Source organism: Grampus griseus (genome assembly GCF_964374135.1).
Source record: "Grampus griseus genome assembly, chromosome: 20".
Classification (NCBI taxonomy): domain Eukaryota; kingdom Metazoa; phylum Chordata; class Mammalia; order Artiodactyla; family Delphinidae; genus Grampus; species Grampus griseus.
The window spans coordinates 57,951,896-57,975,656 of NC_139014.1; the positions used below are offsets into that span (position 1 = coordinate 57,951,896).

The 23,761-nt window shown below is 38.2% G+C and overlaps 1 protein-coding gene across 1 annotated transcript; it reads right to left on the bottom strand.

Moving 5' to 3' along the window:
• Positions 1-213: 213 nt before the first annotated feature.
• Positions 214-23,734, bottom strand: CCT6B (chaperonin containing TCP1 subunit 6B; the record flags this gene model as incomplete). The annotated part of the gene is made up of 10 exons (XM_082679478.1): positions 214-351; positions 870-942; positions 2,499-2,601; positions 4,355-4,488; positions 15,249-15,286; positions 15,746-15,849; positions 17,916-18,089; positions 21,801-21,864; positions 23,470-23,658; positions 23,730-23,734. The coding sequence occupies 10 exons, from the start codon at positions 23,732-23,734 to the stop codon at positions 279-281; spliced, it is 957 nt and encodes a 318-aa protein (XP_082535604.1). The 3' UTR covers positions 214-278.
• Between the last annotated feature and the right edge of the window lie 27 nt (positions 23,735-23,761).

The window sequence follows — 23,761 nt, forward strand, 5'->3', positions numbered from 1 at the left end:
GCCAAATATATATTTCTTATTATATCATAATATCACACATACAATAAAGGGTAGGGAGTTAGAACTTCGAGGGAAAAATACTTTCATTAATATTATTTGCTGTGAAAGTATTTCTTGTGTTCTTTATACCTTGATGAAATACTTTTGAGACTTATAAGACCACCAAATACAAATTGCATTTATTGTGTAAAAATTAAGAATGGCTCAGGCTCTATAATGGTAGTTGGATGTAAGATGTGCTAAGTCTCAGCTTCTAGAAGAGTTGATTTTGAACTCAATCACCCTTTGAGAGAAGACATACCAGCTCGCATAATTTCATCAACCAGGAGAATGTTGGTGGCAATCACTGTGCTGAGGGAAAAGATGACAGGGTGAGTAAAGCTTACTAATCCACTCTTATCTTTCCCCCTCAGAAATCTTCAGCTACTAATGACACTTTGTTCTGCAATGATGTTGGTGTGAGATAAGACATAGCTATTATAAATACAAACATCACCCCTTGCATTATAATTTCAACTCATTTGCTGATAAAGTAGAAGCCTAATTTTATATTCCAGCAAAACTGAGCTCATTTTTAGCACATCATTTGATCTTTTTCCCACTATGCATGTGGTACTATTTCAGTAAATGTCCTTCTTTCCCTTCTCCCTCAAATAAACAGTAAGATTAACATTTCCCATAACTTACACTGATAGAACTAAAATCTAAAAGGGACTGTAAAATGACAGAAGCTAGTCTTAATAACTGGATACCATGCCTTTTCATACACTTAGCCATTTTCCACTGTAGCAGGCAAAAATAATAGAAAAATCTTCATGTTATCAATTATGTCCTTAAAAGTCTTTCTCTTTTTACTAATACAAACTTACCAAGAGTGAAGAAGTTGGTTTTTCACAAAATAATTATCCCAAACTCCTGCATCTGCTGCTACCATTGGCTCACCTGCAAAGGAAAAACAAACTATTTCAATACTACAATCTTGATATATTCTGTTAATATTGGCTGTATATTCTAACAATATTTAATATACCACCAAAATTACTATTATCAAGGTCACCAATGACCTCCATGGTGTCAAATCCAAAGGTCAATTCTCAGACCTCATCTATCAGCAGCACTTAACTAACACAGCTGATCACACCCTCCCAACCACTCTTTCTTCACTTGTCTTCCAGGACATCACACTTGCCTGTTTTTTTTCTTTTGCACTAGTGGTTCCTTTTCTGTCTACTTTGCTGGTTCTTCCTCTTCCTCCTGAGCTCTTAATGTTAGAGTACCCAAAGGCTCAGTCCTGCATTCTTCTCTCTCTACGCTCACTCCCTAGATGATCTCACCCAATCTTCTAGATTTAAAGCATATACACTCTGACGACTCTCAAGTTTTTATCTCCAAGCCGGACCACTTTCCTGAGCTTCAGACTTGTACATCCAACTGTCTATTTTAAAGTCTCCAGATACTTCAAACTTAACTTTGCCAAAACTCAATGCTGACCTCCGGCCACCACAACATGCTCTACCCACAGTCTTCTCCAATGCAGTTAATGGCAATTCCTTCCAGTTGTTCAGTTGACTACTCTCCACAGAGTAGCAAGAGTGATCCTTTTAAACATATTTAGACCATGTCACACCTCTGTTCAAAATTGCTCCCTATTCCACCACAGAAAAAGTCAAACTCTGTACACTGGCCCACACGCCCTCGCATGATCTGACCTTCTATTACCTCTCTCATCTCCCTCCTCCTCGAGAACACCAGACAGTGGCTTTTCCACTAGCTGTTCCCTCTGCCTAGGACATTCTTTCCCTAGTTCCCACGTGGAACTTCCTAACTTTCGTTGATTTTGTTCAACAGATATTCTCAATGAGGCCTATCCTGACCACCCTCTTCCCATTGAAACCCCCTCCCCACACTCCTGTGCTAGCATTCACAATCATCCTTACACTGTCCCTTTATTTTTTTCACAGAATTTATTACCTTTAAAAATGTTAAAGGAACTTATTTATTAAGGTTATTATTTACTGCCTATCTTTCCCTGCTACAACATAAGCTCACAAGGGAAGGGTCTTTGTTTTGTTCTGTGTGAATCCCAAGTCAAATAACAAGCACTCAGTAACTATTTCTTAAGTGAATGAATACTTGCTTCTAAGAAGTTCAAAAGTAAAACAAAGGCACCCAAAATTTAAATATAAAAGTCATCCAGGGCTTCCCTGGTGGCGCAGTGGTTGAGAGTCCGCCTGCCGATGCAGGGGACGCGGGTTCGTGCCCCGGTCCAGGAAGGTCCCGCGTGCCGTGGAGCGGCTGGGCCCCTGAGTCATGGCCGCTGAGCCTGCGCGTCGGGAGACTGTGCTCCGCAACGGGAGAGGCCACAACAGTGAGAGGTCCGCATACCGCCAAAAAAAAAAAAAAAGCCATCCAAACCTCCACCCCCTTACTTAAGTTCTGGGTCACTGTAGTATAACCTCTTTTTTTATTAAGCAGCTGATTTTTCTTTACTTTCTTACCTGTATTCAAATCTATGCCAACAGGTTGTTTTGATTCTGAATGCTCAACCTGAACTTTCACTAGTGTTTCCTGCAGGTCATATCCAGAATTCTGAGCAAGAACCTTTAGGAATAAAAAATAATAATAAATATATGTATGGAATTCCTTCATATATATTTAAATATCAGATATAAAAAATAAGGCACTGCTCTCTCCAATCTTATGAAAACACATCCATAATATAGTAATCATCTCCTTTTGAAGAATTCCATTCTTAATCTAAATCAAATTATTTCATGTACCTAGTAACTTTTATATTTAAACATTTTCCCTACGTACATCACACTAAATTCTGACGAAGACTAATTAGAGTTTCCCCACCCCACCCTGCTACATTAATTTCCCTCTGTTAGGGAACCGTGGACTGAAACCACCATTTGCATAAGTTGTCTCACAACAGGAGGTCCTGATAAGGAACACTGAACTGACAAGGTGCCTCCAAAACCAACCAGAAGAATTTGGGAGGGGCCAAAAAGAGGGAGGAGACACCAGCCCATAATATGTCCTGACAACCTCCCAGAAATCCTCATGCTGGAATCCATCTTGACTGAGAGATGTGCATGCCCACCAGGAAGGTTCTTGAGTCGGGCCAAATATGGCACAAGCAAGATGATTGGCCAGAGACAACCTGGAAACCAACTCCAGCACCATAAAACCTGAGACTGCAAGCCACGAGGCAGAGCAGCTCTCCTGGGTTCCCTTACCCTGCTGTTCTCTGCTCGAGCACCCAAGTCTTTTGCTTTATCAGTATGTGTGTCTCCTCGGACAATTCATTTCCGAGTGTTAGACAAGGGTCCCCGAAGGGGTCCCTCTCGGTTAACACCTCCTTGCAAAAGATTTTTTTTTTTAAACGGAAGGAAGTAGAATGGTATTCTTGTTTGCTTAGTCCCTCTAGCCACATGTTTTCTGGTTTTTCCTGGGCACTTGTTAAACCTGCCTATCTGCATTATATCTGTGCCCCTCATTCACATGAGGAGAGTTATGACCTGTGGCAACAGGGATGGAGATACCTGCACTCCAAGCGAGGTTTATTTCCAAGTGGTCCTAAACCAACAGCTGATGAGTGAAAAGGTACCACCAAATGTCTACCAGATTTACCAATATTTGTTAACTATAGGATCGTTAATGACTTTGCCTCTTCAGGGGAAGAAAAAAATGGATATCTAATGCACAAAGATTCAACAAATTATTAATAATTTTAAAGCAATTATCAGAGACTTTGCTAGCATTGTTAGTAATGTTTTAATTCATGGTAATAGTATATTTGAAAGAGTTCTCTGTGTTTCCAAGTAGTTCACAATCAGATTAAGGCAAAGGAAAAAAATGGTAGTTCTCTGTCCTTCTGTTGATACATGGAAAAAAACTGATTTCTCTCCTTTTCTAGGAATTATAATGACAATGACAAATGCAAGCCTGAAGTTCTCACTTCCCATAATTTAAAGTGCTAATACTTTGGATACCACCAACATAATAAAGGTCTACTCAAAATCTAATTAAATTTTACGTTCTACACTTCTTCATTATGATTAATCATGAACCATTTTTGAAGGAAATTTTTGGAGTTACTTCAACTTTTGGAGCTCAGAGATGGAAGCAAAGTGATAATTGAGCCATTTCATGAAACTCCTACAAGAATTCAGAGCTGTTATCCTAAAAACTTCCCTGCTTTAGCTATATAATATCTTAAACAAAACTGTGTAGGGAAATACAAATACCTATCTTTCTACTCTACTGTTATACATAAAATGGGCAATTTAAAATTAATTAGACACCTTTTGTCTAAACAGTTGTTCTTTGGCCATTAGGATAGTTCTACCTTAGGGATAATGAGTAAAGCATCAGCAAAAGCTTGGACTCCAAGACGAGCTCTTCCTTTTATACTGTGCTTGTATGTAACTAGAGCTTCAGCTATTGCCACTTCAACTGCACCCGCTCCTGGAACCACACAACCTATTGGAGGGAAAAAAAGGATTGGCAAGACATACCACACAGAAGAAACAGAAAAAAGCAACTAGCTATTCATGTTCTATTATCTTGCCTGCCTCTAAAATGTATTTAAATATATACAGAAATAAAATAAGTTGCATAGCTCAGTGATCACTCAGATGTCTTATGAAGCATCCTGAAGTTATACACCATTAAACAATTAACATAGTACAGACAAGAGCTGGCTACAGTTTATTTCATTGTTTACAGAGTAGACATTTCTTCCACCATCATCCTTCTCCTTTATGACTATATTTAAAAGGTAGTTATTTATAATTTATGGTGGCAGGTAACTAATTATAACATCTGATTTGAAAAAAATGTTAGGCCAACATAATTTGGCCATAGTTTTTGGTATGAAATTCTCAGGACTCAAGGAAGTATTTGCTTTCTGTACTGAAGCAGAAACCAAACTTTCTGAGAAAAAAAAAAAATTTTGGTGTTCTTATTATTCTAAGGCAAAAGCTCTAGTTAAACACGTCAATTTTCACATCAGGATATGACTCTTATACCTGCTGGTATGGCTCTATAAAGTTTTTGAATTTGCAAACTTTGAATCAGTAAACTTGGTTTGGAATCACCCATCTTTAAAACAAAACAACACAAAAAGAGTCTCTCCTTTTATTCCACATCATTTTTAAATTACTACCCCCTTTCTCGGCTTCACTGTACAATATAACTGCTCAAGAGAGTTATGTCTACCCACAAGGTAATTACATCCTCACCTCCCATTCACACTTTTTAAAAATTCCTTGTTAAATACTGAATACATACAAAAGAATATTTACATGTATAAGATATAAAGAATGTACAAATAAATGTACCCATGTACCTACCACCCAGCTTAAGAAACAGAAAATTACCAGTAGCTTTGAAAACTTCCCTGATCCCGTTCTCCTGTGAAAACAGAACATACCAAAATGTGTGGGATACTACTAAAGCAGTACCTGAAGAGAAATTTATATCACTAAACACCCATACTAGAAAAGCAGAAAGGTCTCAAACCAATGACCTCAGCCTCCATCTTAAGAAACTAGGAAAGGAAGAGCAAATGAAATTTAACGTAAGCAGAATAAAGAAGACAGTTAAGATCGGAGTAGAAATCAATGAAATAAAAATGACCAACGTCAGAAATGAAAACGGTGTAGAATCTGTCACTACAGATTCTACAGATATTAAAGGATAATAGGGGAATATTATGAACAATTTTATGCCAATAAATTTGAAAACTAAGATCAGGGATTGGCAAACTTTCTGCAAAAGGCCAGAAAATAAATATTTTAGGCTCTGTGGACCATACCATCTCTTTTGCAACTATCCAATTATGCTAGCATAGCACAAAGTCACAGACAATACATAATAAATGGGAGTAACTGTGTTCCAATATAACTTTATTTACCAAAAATAGGCAGCAAACCAGATTTAGCTCATGGGCAGTATGATCTTAACTTAGATGAAGTAGAAAAATTTCTTGAAAGACACAAAGTACTAAAGCTCACTCAAGAAAAATAAACAACCTGAATGATCCTGTATCTATGAAAGAGATTAAATTTGTAGTTTAAAATCTTCCCATGAAGAAAACTCCAGGTATAGAAAGCTTTACTGGTGAATTCCACCAAACATTTAAGGAAAAACTAACACCATTTCTATATAAGAATTCAACACTTTCAGAAAATTAAAGAGGAAAGAATACTTTCTGAGGCCAGCATTACTCTAAAAGCAAAAAAGATAAAGGCATTACAAAAATATATATATACAGACCAACACCCCATATGAATGTAGATGCAACAATTCTTAACAGAATTATAGCAAATTAAATCCAACAATATGGTAAAAAAAAAAAAAGACACAGCAAGCCACATTATTCAAATAGTCAAAAGGTGAAGAAACCCAAGTTTCCATCAACAGATGAACGGATAAATAAAATGTGGTACATATATACAACGGAATATTATTCAGCCTTAAAAAGGAAGGAAATTCTGTAACATGCTACAACATGGATGAACCCTGAAGACATTATGCTAAGTGAAATAAGCCAGTCATAAAAGGACAAATATTGTATGATTCATTCCTATAAAGTACATAGAATAGTCAGATTCGTAAAGACAGAATGTAGAATGGTGGTTTCCAGGGGCTGGGGGGAGAAGAGAATGGAGAGCTATTGTTAATGGGTAGAGTTTCAGTTTTTCAAGATGAAAAATGTTTGTGATGGATGGTGGTGAAGGTTGCACAATGTGAATGTACTTATGGCCACTGAACTGTACACGTAATGGTTTAAATGACAAAAAAAATCCAAAATTAAAAAAAAACATTTAATTATTTCTAAAACTTTAATCCATTTTTAAAAAGATAATACATCATAACTAAGTAAGGTTTATCCAAGAATGATTTGAAAATCAATGTAATTTAGTACATTAAGAAACTAAAAGAAAAACCATACGATCACCTCAATAGATGCAGAAAAAGCATTTGACAAAATCCAACACCTATTCTTTTTTTTTCCTTAAACATCTTTATTGGAGTATAATTCCTTTACAATGGTGTGTAGTTTCTGCTGTATAACAAAGTGAATCAGCTATACATAAACATATATCCCCATATCTCCTCCCTCTTGCATCTCCCTCCCATCCTCCCTAACCCACCCCTCTAGGTGGACACAAAGCACCGAGCTGATCTCCCTGTGCTATGCAGCTGCTTCCAACTAGCTATCTATTTTACATTTGGTAGTGTATATATGTTCATGCCACTCTCTTACCTCATCCCAGCTTACCCTTCCCCCTCCCCGTGTCCTCAAGGCCATTCTCTACTTCTGCGTGTTTATTCCTGTCCTGCCCCTAGGTTCTTCAGAACCTTTTTTTTTTTTTAAGATTCCATATATGTATGTTAGAATATGGTATCTGGTTTTCTCTTTCTGACTTACTTCACTCTGTATGATAGTCTCTAGGTCCATCCACCTCACCACAAATAACTTAATTTCCTTTCTTTTTATGGCTGAGTAATATTCCATTGTATATGAGCCACATCTTCTTTATCCATTCATCTGTCGATGGACACTTAGGTTGCTTCCATGTCCTGGCTATTGTAAATAGAGCTGCCATGAACATTGGGGTACATTACTCTTTTTGAATTATGGTTTTCTCTGGGTATATGCCCAGTAGTGGGATTGCTGGGTCACATGGTAGTTCTAGTTTTAGTTTTTTAAGGAACCTCCATACTGTTCTCCATAGTGGCTGTATCAATTTACATTCCCACCAACAGTGCAAGAGGGTTCCCTTTTCTCCACACCCTCTCCAGCATTTATGTTTCTAGATTTTTTGATGATGGCCATTCTGACCGGTGTGAGGTGATACCTCATTGTAGTATTTTTTTGGTTTTTTTGTGGGGTTTTTTTTGTGGTATGCGGGCCTCTCACTGTTGTGGCCTCTCCCGCCACGGAGCACAGGCTCCAGACGCGCAGGCCCAGTGGCCATGGCCCACGGGCCCAGCCGTTCCGCAGTATGTGGGATTCTCCTGGACAGGGGCGCGAACCCGCGTCCCCTGCATCGGCAGGCGGACTGCCAACTACTGCGCCACCAGGGAAGCCCCCTCATTGTAGTTTTGATTCACATTTCTCTAATGATTAGTGATGTTCAGCATCCTTTCATGTGTTTGTTGGCAATCTGTATATCTTCTTTAAAGAAATGTCTATTTAGGTCTTCTGCCCATTTTTGGATTGGCCAACACCTATTCTTGATAAAGATTCTCAGCAATAAAAGAGAACTTCCTCAATTTGATAGCAGATGTCTATGAAAAACCTACAACTAGTATCACACATAGTGGAAAAAGACTGAATGTTTTCTCCCCAAGATCAGGAAAAAGGAAAGGATGCCTACTCTCACCATTTCTATTCAACATTGTATTGAAGGTTTTAGCCCATGAAATAAGGGGTAAAAAGAAATAAAATATATCCATATTGGAAAGAAAGAAGTAAAACTGTCTCCATTAACAAGACAACATTATCATTTATATAGAAAATTCAATGAAATCTATAAGAAAGCTACTAAAATAAGTGAGTTTAGCAAGGTTGCAGAGTTCAAGATCAATATACAAAAATCAACTGTATTTTTATATATTAACTAACAATCAGAAATTGAAATCTTAAAAATACTATGTATAGTAGGATCAAAATACATGAAACACATAAGGATAAATCTGAAAAAAAAGTTGTGAAATACTTAGTATACTCACATACTAAAAAGTATAAAATATTGCTGAGATAATTCAAGAAGGCCCAAATAAACAGAAAGATGTACCATGACTCAATATTGTTAAAATATCAATTATTCCCAAACTTATCCATAGATTCAGTGAAATTCCAGCCAAAATCCCAGCAGTTTTTTGGTAGGAATTGACAAGCTGATTCTAAAATTGATATGAAATGCAAAACATTTAAAATAATCAAAACAACTTGGAAAAGAACAAAATGGGAGGATTAACACTACAGATTTCAAGACTTATTATAAAGTTACTATAAACAAGGTAGAATGACATTAACACTGAGATAAACAGATTGATGAAATATAGAACCCAGAAACAGAACCACACAAATGTGGACAACTAACTGATTTTCAACAAAAATGCAAAGGCAACTAAGTAAAAGGATAGTCTTTTCATCAAATAGAGCTGAAACAATTTGATACCTATACACGAAAAAACAAACTTAGATCCATACTTTGCAGCATATACAAAAATTAACTTAAAATGAATCACAGACCTAAATATAAAACCTAAGACTATAGCACTTCTAAAAGAAAACATAAAAGAAAAATTTTGTGACCCTGGGTTAGGTAAAGATTTTTTTAGATACCACCCAAAAGCATAATCCATGAAAGAAAAAATTGATAAATTATACTTCATTGAAATTAAGAATTCCTCTTTGAAAGGCACTGTTATGAGAATAACAGAACAAACTACAGAGTAGCAGAAAATGTCTGCAAATCATACATCTGAAAAGGTATTTGTATCCAGAATATACAAAGAACTCTCAAACTCAACAATAAGAAAACAACCCAATTTTTAAAAGTGCATGGGCTTCCCTGGTGGCGCAGTGGTTGAGAGTCCGCCTGCCGATGCAGGGGACGTGGGTTCGTGCCCTGGTCTGGGAAGATCCCACATGCCGCGGAGCGGCTGAGCCCGTGAGCCATGACCACTGAGCCTGCGCGTCCGGAGCCTGTGCTCCGCAACGGGAGAGACCACAACAGTGAGAGGCCCGAGTACAGCAAAAAAAAAAAAAAAAAGTGCAAAAGATTTGAACAGAAACTTCACCAAAGATATGTAGATAGCAAATAAGCACGTGAAAAGATGCTCAATATCAATGATCATTAAGAAAATCCAAATTAAAGTCACAATTTGGTTTTTTAAATTTTAGAATGGCTAAAATTAACATGAATGACCATATCCAGTGTTAGTGAGGATGCAGAACAACTGGAATGTTCATAAATGGCTGGTAGGAATGTAAAATGGTACATGGCAAAACAGTTCAGCAGCTTCTAAAAAGTTAAACATGTACCTTCCATAGTACTGCATTCCTAAGCATCTACCCAAGAGAAATGAAAGCATAGATCCATACGAAGAATTGTACACGAATGTTCATTGCAACTTTATTTGCAATAGCCAAGAACTGTAAACAACCAAATGTGCATCAATAGGTGAATCTGATTAAATAAATTGCAGTATATTCATATAATGGAATACTATCTAGCAATAAAATGAATGAACTACTGATTAATAACATCAATTAACTTAAAAATAATTATGGTGAGTAAAAGAAGCCAAACAAAAAAAACTACATATTGTATTATTCCATTCATATAAGATTCTAGAAAATGCAAACTAATCTATAGCAACAGAAAGCTGACTGAAGGTTGCCTGAAGGTAGGGTGACACAGTGAGAGGAGGCAGGAAGGATTACCATGGGGGAATTAGGTAACTTTTTGGGGTGATAAATATGTTCATTATCTTTAATGAGGGGATAGTTTCATGGCTTTAAATGTGTGTAGTAGTTCATTATATGTCAATTTTACCTTGATAAATTATTTCTTAAAAAACTAAGAGGTTAAAGTGATTTAAAAAATAGTCCCTTTTTCTTTGTATCCTAAATTCTAAGAATCAGGTTGAACTACCAATGGCTTCATGCCTGAATCATATACGTTTATCTTCTTGAAAAAAATGTTACTAGCTTTTATCAAAAGTGACTACAAGAAGGAGGGTCTTATATCAAGCCCCATATTTTTTCAATTTAGAAACTGCTCTGTTTTCTCCTTTTCAATAATGAAACCTATATAGCTAACTGTATCTCTTTATGTTCTGGCAGTTTAAATATTATACTATTACATTTGCTATATTCATATTCTTTTTTCCTAGGTTCTAATTTTCCATTTCAGCTTCTATTTTACCATTATTTCACATCTACATTTTTGCTTATCAGACAAATCTGAGGTATTGTTTATTATAGAGTTTATTACTCTATTTTTTGAGATACAATTCACATACCATAAAATTCAGCCTTTTAAAGTATACTTTTCAGGGCTTCCCTGATGGTGCAGTGGTTGAGAGTCCGCCTGCCGATGCAGGGGACATGGGTTCGTGCCCCGGTCCGGGAAGATCCCACGTGCCACGGAGCGGCTGGGCCCGTGAGCCATGGCTGCTGAGCCTGCGCGTCTGGAGCCTGTGCTCCGCAACGGGAGAGGCCACAACAGTGAGAGGCCTGAGTACAGCAAAAAAAAAAAAAAAAACAAGGATAAATTATGTGGCTCAAACATGTGACACAGCTGATCAAGTAATGAAAGGTAGGCACACAATGAGTTTCTTAGGAACAGTTGTTCAAAATAATTACATGGAACAACTAAAAATTGTTAACCTAAATGTCCAACAATAGGGCACTGTTCAACAGATAATGACTCAACTATGTGTTAGTCATGAAAACCATGTAATAACATGGAAAAATATTTACGGGGTAGCTAAGAAGCAGAGAATGACAAATTACATATGAAGCACGATTATAACTATTCTGTTAAAAAATAAGCACCTTGGGGGACTTCCCTGGTGGTGCAGTGGTTAAGAATACGCCTGCCAATGCAGGGAACATGGGTTTGATCCCTGGTCCAGGAAGAGCCCACATGCCGTGGAGCAACTAAGCCTGTGTGCCACAACTACTGAGCCTGTGCTCTAGAGCCCACGAGCCACAGCTACTGAGCCTGCATGCCACAACTACTGAAGCCTGCACACCTAGAGCCTGTGCTCTGCAACAAGAGAAGCCACCTCAATGAGAAGCCCGCCCACTGCAACAAAGAGTACTCGCCGCAACTAGAGAAATCCTGCGCACAGCAACGAAGACCCAATGCAGCCAAAAATTAATTAATCAATTATTTTTAAAAAGCACCTTGGCATTGAAAAGGAAAAATGGAAGGAAACTAAGAGTAGGGTTATGCTTGGGTGGTGGGGGGGGGGGTTTCCTATTTTCCAAGTGATCTTTCAAGAGAAAATATTTTTATAACTTTTAAAAATTCATTTACACCCAATTAGGAAATGCATTTCTACTTATGAATCTTTTATAACCAATATTTGTTACACATTCATGTAAAGAAATAATTTTTAAAATAGTTAAGCATAATTATAGGGAATTTTCCAAAATTTTCATCTAACTAGATTACTCCAACTCCTAACTGAATGTGAAGATACTTTATTTAGGAAGAAAAAAACAAACTATATGTTCAATATTCTTCACTCTTCCAGTCTTCTTCACTCTTCCCCTTCTTCTCACTCTCAGCAAATGATCTTGCTTCTTTGAGAAAATAAAAACACTGTCCCATCACTACCTCTACCAATCTACCTGCACTTGAACCTGAATCTCCTATGACTAGGAATGAACTGCCCATGCTCCTCGCTAAGGTTAACCCCTCTGCTTGTGTACTGTATCCCATTTCCCCTCTCTGCTCCTGCAACTGTCCCCTCTTCCCTCACATCAACTGTTCCTGCCTACAGGAGCATCCTCATCAGGGAACAAACTTGTCATAGTAATGCCCATCTTTAAAACAAAAAATTATCCTTCAACCCCATTCCCATATTCCCTTCTAGCTACTGCCCCACTTATCTGCTCCCCTTTAGAGCTAAACTCCTCTGAATTGTCTACATTTGCATCCTCACTTCTTCCCTAACCATTCTCTCTTGAGCCCACCTTCAACCTGACTTTCACACTCATCCCTTTATTGAATCAACTTTCATTAAAGCCACCAAAAAACTAAACGTTCTCCAAATCTAATGGTCAATTCTCAGTTCACAACTTGCTCATCAAACTGTCAACTGCATATGACATAGCAGATTATTCTCTCTTTCTTGAAACACTTTCTTCTCTTACCTTCTGGGACACTATTCTCCTTTGGCTTTCCTCCTACCTCACTGACCACCCCTTTTCAGTCTTCTCTGCTCAGTCCTCCCTATCTTCCCAATTTCTAAACACTGGAGTTTTCAGGGCTCAGTCTTTAAACTTCCTCTTCTATCTATATCACTTCCCAGATGATCTTATTAACTCTCATAGGGACTTCCCTGGAAATCCAGTGGTTAAGACTCTGTGCTCCTAGTGCAGGGGGCACGGGTTCAATCCCTGGTCAGGGAACTAAGATCCCACATGCAGCACGGCGCAGCCAAAAAAAATTAAAAAATAAATTAAAAACTCTCATAGCTTTAAGTCATCCACACACTGATGACTCCCAAATAAATATTTCCAGTCCAGACCTCGATCCTGAACTCCTGACACCTCTCCAAATTCTTACACAACATGTCCACATGGACATCTAATCGGCATCGAAAACATAACATTCCCCAAGCTAAACTCTTGATTTATTTCCCCAAACCTGCTCTTCCCAGTCTTCTCCATCCCAAGAAATGGCATCTCTGCTTTTCCAGCTGCTCATGCAAAAACCCAAGAGACATCCTTGAATCATCTGTTTCTGTCACATTCTATGTGGAACATCAACAAATCCTACTGCTCCTTCTTTCTAAGTATACCCTGATCCAAATCTTTTTTCTTTTCTCACCTATATTACAACAGATTCCTAACCAGTCTCCTGCTTCTGCCTTGCACCTCCCACCCTGCTCCGCAGTGTACTCCCCACACAACAACCACGGAGATCCTTCTGAAATATAAACCAAGTACTTGTTGCCCTCAGCAATGGTAAGGTAATTTGGACCAACCCTACTACCAAAAGCAACTAAAAATGCTGGATTAAAAACAAAACAGGGCTTCCCTGGTGGCGCAGTGGTTGAGAGTCCACCTGCCGATGCAGGGGACACGGGTTCGTGCCCCGGTCCGGGAAGATCCCACGTGCCGCGGAGCGGCTGGGCCCGTAAGCTATGGCCTGTAAGCCTGCGCATCCGGAGCCTGTGCTCCACAACAGGAGAGGCCACAACAGTGAGAGGCCCTCGTATCGCAAAAAAAGAAAAAAAAAAAAAAAACCCTTAAAAACTCTGCAGAGCCATAAAACAGTAAAGAGCTACAAAAGTTTTCTTTCCAAAACTGAAAACAAAACAGGAACTCCAAGAGGTAAGTAGATAACTGTAACCACTCACCCTAAAGTCATCTGACAATTCAGACAAATCTGAATTTTGACCTCATAATGAGAGGGGGACAGAATTTAAAAAGCTCAAGCCTCATCCAAAGTAGAGAGTAAAACAGTAAGACCCTCTTCACATTAAACTAGAACCTCAAAGGCTACATACTCAGGGTACAAACCAGCAGCCCTCACATGGACTTGCAGTTAGAATTCACAACTGGTTATTCAAAAAAAACCTCAAGCTGTGGATTTAGTTTAAAGTTGTCCCTGGGCAGGGCTTCCCTGGTGGCACAGTGGTTAAGAATCTGCCTGCCAATGCAGGACACACGGGTTTGAGCCCTGGCCCGGGAAGATCCCACATGCCGCAGAGCAACTAAGCCCGTGCGCCCCAACTACCGAGCCTGTGCTCTAGAGCCCATGAGCCACAACTACTGATCCCGTGTGCCACAACAACTGAAGTCCGTGTGCCTAGAGCCCGTGCTCCACAACAAGAGAAGCCACCACGAGAAGCCCATGCACCGCAATGAAGAGTAGCCCCCGCTCGCCCCAACTAGAGAAAGCCTGCACACAGCAACAAAGATCCAACACAGCCAAAAATAAATTAATTAATTTTAAAAATAAATAAAATAAACACCAGAAGTAGACAAGACAAAACTTTAAATATTGTAATTATCAAACTGAACTATATGTTTAAGGAAATGAAAGGTAAGTTTGAAAAGAGTTCCCTCCTGCAGAGGGAACAGGAAACCATAAAAAGTGACAAGGCAGATTTAAGAACTTCTAAAAATAAGTAAAGACACCTATACATACACACACACATATATTAAAAATAAAGTATTTACAGATGAAATATAACATCTGAATTGGCTTCAAAATAATCCAGATTTGGGCAGGGGGAAGGAAAGAGGAGTATATACGGGGGATATAAGACTGGCCATATACTGAAAATTGATAAAGATGAGTGACAGATATGTGGGAGTTCATTCACTATTCTATTCTACTCTTATATATGGTTAGAGTTTTCCATAATAGAATGTTTAAAATGAGTTAAGTCCAAAGTCAACAAGGTGCTACTCACTCTCAGGACATACATACTCAGACAATGTTATAATTGTCTTACCTCTCTGATCTCACCTTCTACTACTTTTTCCTCTTCCTCTGCTCCAGGCACACTGGAACACCCCAGCACACTTCTGCCTCGGGGCTTCTTCCACCCTTATTCCCTCTGCTTAGAACACTCTTCTTCCAGATATGCACATGGCTAGCACTAGAGACCCATTTAGCTCTCTAGTTTACTTTCTCATCACGATGATCTTCCCTTACTACCCTAAAATCATGCACATGCTCACATATACAGCTGCTCTAGCCTCTTCACAGCACTTATTAGCATTATTTGTCCACCATCTCTTTCAACTAGAAATGTAAGATTCTTAAAAAAAGAAATTCTGTTTTGTTTACTCTTCATTCCTAACACCTAAAACAGTGAATGGCTCCTGGTAAGTATCCAATTAATATATGCTGAATAAATAGACTGATGATGAATAGAAGTAACTAATGAAATCAGTGAAAGAATATCTGAAGATAACCAAGTATTCTAGAATCTATGTACTGTTAAAGTTTACATCATTTACTTTGTATCTGTTTCTGATTTATGCTTCATCTCCATGATTTCTACCATGAGGAGATCAATAGGATAACCCGGTCTTCTAATAGCCAAAACAGAATCCACCACAGCCTGGAAGAGAAATGAATGAGAACAGTAAATTATTTGGTCTACTAAAAGAAACCACTGGCCCTAGTAATCTATCACCAGACTAAGCAGATAAAGTGTTTCAGGCTCCAAAACACAAGGCAAGGTCAGAAAGTGTCACTCTGTCATGGATACAAATGATAACCAGTGCCAATGGATAGTTTAGAGCCTACAGGGACTTCAGAGGTTATCAGGTCCAATCCCCTTATTTTACAGAGAAGGAAACTAAGGTGAGACTTTAAGAAGTTATGGTCTTAAAACAAGATCTAACAGGTAGTAGCAGAGTCAGGACTAGAAATCAAGTCTCTTTAACTGCCAAGCCTACTATACAAACACTACTCAAACTTTTCCACCAAAGGACACCTTAATGGAAAAGAAGGAAATGAAATCTAAGGAAAGAGTTCAAATTTGCTGGCTCTAACAACATGAAATTTTTAAGTCTTATGTTTTACCATGAAACTTTTCTACATCATGCCATAATATATACATGTTTGTTTTTTGTTGTTTTTTAATTTTCATTGGGGTACAGTTGATTTACAGTGTTCTGTTAGTTATACATGTTTGTTTCAATGTGAAAATAATGCTTTTCCTCCATAGTAAAGTAAAATTGACACTCCAGAAAGACGTCTCATTTATTCTACCAAATATCCCCAGGGATATGCAATTTGAGAAGCACAGCACCACACAGCCTATTGCTTAGCTCAGAAAGTAATATGAAAATAACTGACTACAGAAATTAAGTGTTATAGTATAATCATCCTCAAATAAAATAGAAGCAAAAAAATCTATATCTTAGAAAAGTTTACTGAGGTAACATGATTTTTGGTTTTGATGACTAATGGGGAATAATGACAAACCATTGGTAAATGAGAGCATTAGTGTTTCTATAACTCCAAAAGGGAATGGAGTCCCTAATCAGATAGCTTGAAGATTCTGGGCCACGAGATATATGTACTTTAACAGCAGAAAACACAGCAGAGTCTTTATTTAGACTGCTCAGCAAGAAAATGTCTTAATTTCTTAATCTTAATCTGATTTCCCAAGTAGGTTTTCCTATCGGTAAGAATTGACCAGAAACAACTCAGGTGTTTCAGTATTTATATTTCTCAAGGTAAATTAGTAAGACAGAATTCTGATTTCTATGTCAATGTCTTGTGAATTTGGTTGTTATGAACTCATCATTCCTGATAAACTAATATACTCAAGTTTCAAAAAATGCAAAGCTGAGGAACAATGATGATATCATCAAACTACAGCTACCTGATAAAAGCCTTCCCAAAATACCCAACTTTGTCCTGATATTATATATATATATATTCTACCTTTAGAAGTAAACAAGTATACACTTCCCAGATGTGAATATTATCTATCAGATCAGTCATGCTCATTAAAGTGGTAACCTTGGGCTTCCCTGGTGGCGCAGTGGTTGAGAGCCCGCCTGCCGACGCAGGGGATATGGGTTTGTGCCCCGGTCTGGGAGGATCCCACACGCCGCCGAGCGGCTGGGCCCGTGAGCCATGGCCGCTGAGCCTGCGCGTCCGGAGCCTGTGCTCCGCAATGCGAGAGGCCACAACAGTGAGAGGCCTGCGTACCGCAAAAAAAAAAAAAAAGGTAACCTTAACTACAAGACACACCGCCAAAACAACGTCCCCAACCTCACATAATAATAAATAAATATAAATATATTTATTATTATTATTTTATATTAAATATAAATAATAAATAAATAATAAATATGGACCTCTAGGTTTAGGAGACCAGTGTGCATCACCCCAACAGCTTCCACAGGGGGTGATCCATAGGCAGCCAAGTCCCTCCCAACTTTCAAGTTAACTTAAAAGAAGGCTTAATATGACACTTTTGAAAAATTACACATACTGTTCTGACCAATCAAATCTACTCTGTAAATAAGCCTATAAATATTTGTCTTCTATATTTTGTTGTATGTTCAAAAGAACCACATGCCATAGCTAGCTGATTATCTTATAGGAAAAAGAAAAATACCACCATGTGTTAGGCTGTACTCATTCTGCAAAAGTTTAACCACATACCTCTGTTAACACATAAGCCAGCTGAGGATGAACTTTAGTTTGTAGAGATGTTCTAGCCACATCTAAGAGGATTTCTCTTTTCATCTCTTTTTTAATTTTAACTTGTTCCAAAACTTCAAGTGCCTTTATTTTTGCAACTTCAAATCCTTCAGCTATTATTCTAGGGTGCAGGCCCTAATACATCAACATAAAACTGTAAATTATAAAGTAAGTTATCCAAAGTAAAAGTAACTATCCTTTCCTACTAATAGGTATGTCCAAAAAAATTAATTACCTATATCAATGCCACTAAATATAAGTGTATGTATGTAATTTGTAATCTTTCAGCGCTTCATATTTCAAACAATCTCAAACTTACAGAAAAACTGTTTACAATTTACAACAGTAGAAAAAAACTACAAAAGTTCTTTTTATGTCTGAAAACTGTAACACACTGTTGTGTAGTGCTCTTCTGAATGGGCACAGAAGAGAAGACTCCCTGTAATGTAGAGGAAAAGAACCAGCATTGTTTGGAGAAAAACAACAGATAGGCAGCACCTTCACCAAATGTTCAAAGTTAACATCATAGAACGGGACAAACACACACCATGTGCCTCCAGATATGCTGCATTAAGACCAATACAGCATTTCCATGGCACTCCTGCCAAAAGTTCATAACCTGAGTCTGATAATGAGGAAACAGACACATCCAAACTGAGGGACTTTCTTAAAAAAAAAAACAGCCTGTTCTCTAAAAGTAGCAATGTCAGCAATGTCATGAAACACAAAAGATGGCTCGAGAACTATTCCAGCTTAAAGAAGACTAAAGGGGTATGACAACTGAATGGGACAAGTGACGAAATTTGAATAAAACCTGCAAATTAGATAGAAGTACTTATCAATGTGCTAATACTAATTTCCTGTTTCGATCACTATACTGTGGTTATATATGAGAATTCCCTGGTTTAAGAAACATACACTGAAACATTTAGATCATCACGTCTGCAACTTATTCTTATACCATTAGAAAAAAATATGTATATTACTATATATATACACATTCCATATATATATATATATTCATGAAAGAGAGAGAAATGTTATTCTTTGGAATATTCTTGCAACTTTTCTGTAGGTCTGACATTATAACAAAATTTTTTTTGAAAAAACGCTATTGTTTATTCTGAAAAATAATACATAAACTTATTGAAAGCTGGAACTAGTTCTAATTTATTCCCTTCCTCCATTCCTTTATGTCAGTCCTATAATAACTTTCAAAAGTTGACATTTATTGAGCATTTGTACCAGGCACTATTCTAAAGGATTTACATGTATTATTTTAGTCCTCTCAACACTATGAAGTGGGTGTTTTTATCATTCCTGTTTCACAGATGAGGAAATTTAGGCTTAAAGGCTTAGATCACCAGGCTAATAAGAGCCAGAGCCAGGATTTAAACCCAAAAGGCCTGACGCCAGAGCCTGTGTTATTAACCATCTTCAAAACATTTCCTCAGCCTAGGACCTCACAACTTCTCACCTAGACTACTAGGAAAACCTTCAGTCTTGACTCTCTTAAAACTGTCCCCCAAATATTTAAAATGCCAATCTGACCATATCACTCATTCATATGTCAGTATGAACATTCTTCTTGGTTAGTATATTACATGCCTATTCACTACTGTCCACATCACTTTAAACTCCACCAACACCAGACTGCTTGTAGCTCTGCACACACACCAGTTTGCTTCCTTTCTCTGTGCCTTTGCTCATGTTTTTCCTTCTGCCTGGAATGCTATTCTCCACACCCCTCACTCTTTCATCAGGTTCACTCCTCACCCCTCTCTCTTTCATCAGGCTCACTCCTTCTAATCCTAAAGATTCAGCCCAGGCCTATTTCCTCCAGAAAGTGCTTCCTGACTACCTCAGGCTAGTTTAGGATACCCCTCCATCCTCAGTGTTTCTATCCCATCCTGTGCCTAGCTCTGTCACTGCACTGTCACACAGTTTCATAACTATGTCAGTGTCTGTCGGCATCTCCCCTCCCCTAATTTCTTCCTTCCTAGCCCAACCCTAATTTTGTTTAGGTATCTCTCTTCCTCAGTGCTTCAGAGGAAGCTGACCCTATCCCTAGCTCAAGGGGCGGATCCTAATTAGATTAAGTCAATTTCCCAAAAAACTGTCACTGGTTTGGGATGGAATAAAACCAATGTCGGCCCAATCATATAAAGGAAGGACTTTTATTCTATGGCTGGGTGAATGGTTTTCTCTTGCCCTCTCCTGCTGAGTGTTAGTAAGGAGAAGAGGCAGCCCTGATTTCTTCTGACAGTCTTTCATCCAGGATGGGAATAAGCCTATGATGAAACAGCATTACAAGTGGAAGAGCTAAGAGACAGAAAGGATCTGGGTACTTGATGACTGAATGAATTTTTTAATCAACTAACCCTAGAAGCCTGTTTTATTGCTATATTTCCTGTTACGGGAGATAATTTTTTTGTTGTTTAAGTGACTTTTAGTCAAGTTTCCACTGCTTACAGCTAAAAGCATCTTGAGATAAGTTGCAGGTACTGAATTAATAGACAGATCCCAATACTAAATGAAACACAAAGTGATCCTTTTAGCACTTCGAAAGGACAGGTTATGCTTTGCTAAAATGGTCCTTGAAAGAGCAAAAATCCAACTGCTTAATTGGAAAAGACAGATAAGTAACGCAAAGAAAACACTACAAATTGAACAAAAGCATGGAGGTAGAAATGTATGTAATGATTTCAGAGGCCAGTGAATGACGGAGTCTGGCTAGAGGAGACTGTTTATAAAGGGAAATAAAACTAGAAAAGTAGGTAAATTCACAATGTGGAAAACCTTCATTAATTTTTCTCTAGTTATTTTTTAAAAGGTGCATAATTTGGTTTCAACTTTCTCAGTGATGTTTTCTTTCTTAGGCCATTAGTCATGGGTACATGGCTAATTTTTTAACTTTTATATATATTTCAAATATTTCATTTTTTAAAAAGGTATATAATTTCAATAAAAGGCATTATTCTAACTAAAAATTTCATTATTATTTCCATTTATAATTGTCCAAAAACATCTTGATGAAAATTAACTTTTTCCCTCTAAAATTAAACCATTTTACTAGCAAAAAAACAAATAACTTTTTATTCAAAATAAAGTACCACATGAATGTGCGTTCTATGAAATTCTAATACCTCAGAAATGTAAAGATCAGCTTGTTTTAGTAACTCTCCGATAATTAGGACATTTGAAGTAGTACCATCTCCTGTAATGTCATCCTGGGCTGTTGCTACTTTTGCTATCAAGGAAGCTGTTGGGTGTTGAATTTGTTGAAAAAAGCAAGCAAAAGATTAAAAAAGAGAGAGAATGAGATAAAGAAATAGTCCACCAAAAACAAGATAACCTAAGGGTCAACAGTAAAATTAAGAAATGAAATAAGCTTCATTCTATAAGTTCACAAGTTTTATATTATCATACATAATAAATGTCAAAATGAAAAGTTAAAACCTGAGAACTAATGAGGTTTGAACATTTTATAAAAGAGTCTCTGCTTCGAATGCAATGACATTTCCAAAATAAGATTAAATCCTTCAATCTTGAAGATGAATGTATGTACTAAACTTGCAAAGGATTTTTTTCCCATGATTACAAAGAACGTAAGTGCATTGACTTTAAAAAATGTAACTAATTTGGAAGTATCCCTAAGTTATTATTTGCACTACACAAAGATCTGAAAACAGCCAATAGACTTTTTTTTTCCCTAAGGTTTAAACAAACAAGCATATCTCATGACTACAGTATTTAGCTGACGGCCTTGGTTTAAGGATATACAAATTGTACTATGTTCTCAGCTAAGGCTAATTAAGGTTTATTAAGTCAGCAACATCAGCTCACCATCTCATGGAGCAGTACATTGCCATCTTTGGTGAGTTTCATGTCTCCTGCACCAGAAACAAGCCTGTTCAGAAAACAGTGGTTATAAACTTCATACAGCAAGAGCCAAACAAGACACTCCCAGTGTTAGCCACTCCACTATCCTTAATATAAGTAACTGGGTGTGGAAAACTTCCATTATACCATGGGGGATACCACAGTAACTACCACAGAATCACTTCTCCCCAGATGGACTGCTATGGTGATTTCATTCCAAACAGCACATTTACAAGTTTAAGGACAAGAGCAGTCCATGAGTTATGAACAGTGGCTTGGTACCTGGAAGAGTACTTGGAAGTCTACAAACCACAAATTTGTGAACTTTCTGCAGGTTTCTTTTTTTGTGAAATGTTACCATTCATTCACTCAACTAATGTTTTCCCTCACCCCTCATGTTTATTAGATCAAGTTCTGTCAATTCTACAACCTAAATGTCTCTTAAATCTACCCACTCCTCTCCACCTCCACTGTCATCATCATCTCTAGTCTGGACTACTTAGCATCTTGATATGTCTGAATTTGAATTTACCCTCCACACTGCATTTATCTTTCTAAAAGGCAATGTGATTCAGTCAGTTCCCTCACCAAAAATCCTTCCATGATTTTCATGTTCTCCATCACCTTCATGATAATATCCAAACTATATAGCAATGACGTAAGTTACCTTTCCCAATCTGGGTAATGTCTATTTCTTCTACCTCTTCTATCAAATGAGATCTTGTGGGCAAACCTTGGGGTTCCCTTACTACATCATGTTTGCTTTCGTTTCTGTTGGATTTACACCATTGAGCTTCTCTTGTTCCTGAAGTTACCCTATCTAGAAGTCCTTTACTCCCTTCTCCAACTGGAGAACTCTGATTCGTTTTTCAAGACTGATGAAAAATCCTCTGTTATTGAGAAGCTTTCCCTTCTCCCTTCTGCCATCAGTTATTAGTCCCTTTCCTCAGTATAATGGTATATATATAATTAGCACATTCATCTCTACCAGAACTCCTTAAGAATAGAAACTGTATCTTAGTCATCTCTGTGTTCCCAGCATCCCAGTCAGTACATACTCAGTGCCCTCTTTTACTGTTAATATTAATTACTTTGCTCATTCCTCTGAGACTGTATCTCTCTCCTCTTACACCTCTTTGCCCTCACTAGTCTCCTTCCCTCTCTTCTAAAGAAAATAATAGTCCTTAGTAAATATATGCTGAAAGAGCGTTCAACTTGCCTAGGGACGCATAGCTAAAGCGGTCCTTGAATTTGAACCCAAGCCTGCCAGGTTCCAAAGCCCGTGCCGTCTCCACAACACACTGCCCAGCAAAACCCAAACTCTTCAACAGCAGGGGAGCTAGATGGTTTATGTTTCATATATGACACTAAATGAACTTTCTACTTGCATATGAACCTTACCGAGAAGTTGGAGGGCAGGGAGGAGTCACAGTGAGCCCTTTTTTCGGGTAGCATTTCTCCTCCTCTCCCACCAGACTAGAAATGAGCTCAGGGCAGGAATGAGAACGAGGGAAAGCAGGCCCACAAGTGCGTCCACATCGCTCCCAACTCTTTGTGGAACGTCTGCCTCACAGCGCGCCCGGACACCCAACAAACCCCGACGCCCTAACCGCCGCTCCAACCGCCGTCTCACATTTTCATGGTTCCCTTAGCACCCAAGTTGGTCCGCAGCACATCCTGCAGCCCTCGGGCGGCGCATATGTTGACTGCCAAGGCCGCCTGGGCCTGCGCCACCTCAGCCTTGGAGTTTATGCCTTTTACCTCAGCCCTGGCCAGACGGTAGGAAGACTCCCCGCCCCGTAAGGCGGCCTCAGCTGCTATTCTGAGGGAAATCCTGGCGCTACGGCTCACGCTCCTGAGCCTCAGCCAATCCGCGCCCGGACAGGAAGTAACGTCATCAGGCGTCGGCGGGACGGAAGCCAGAA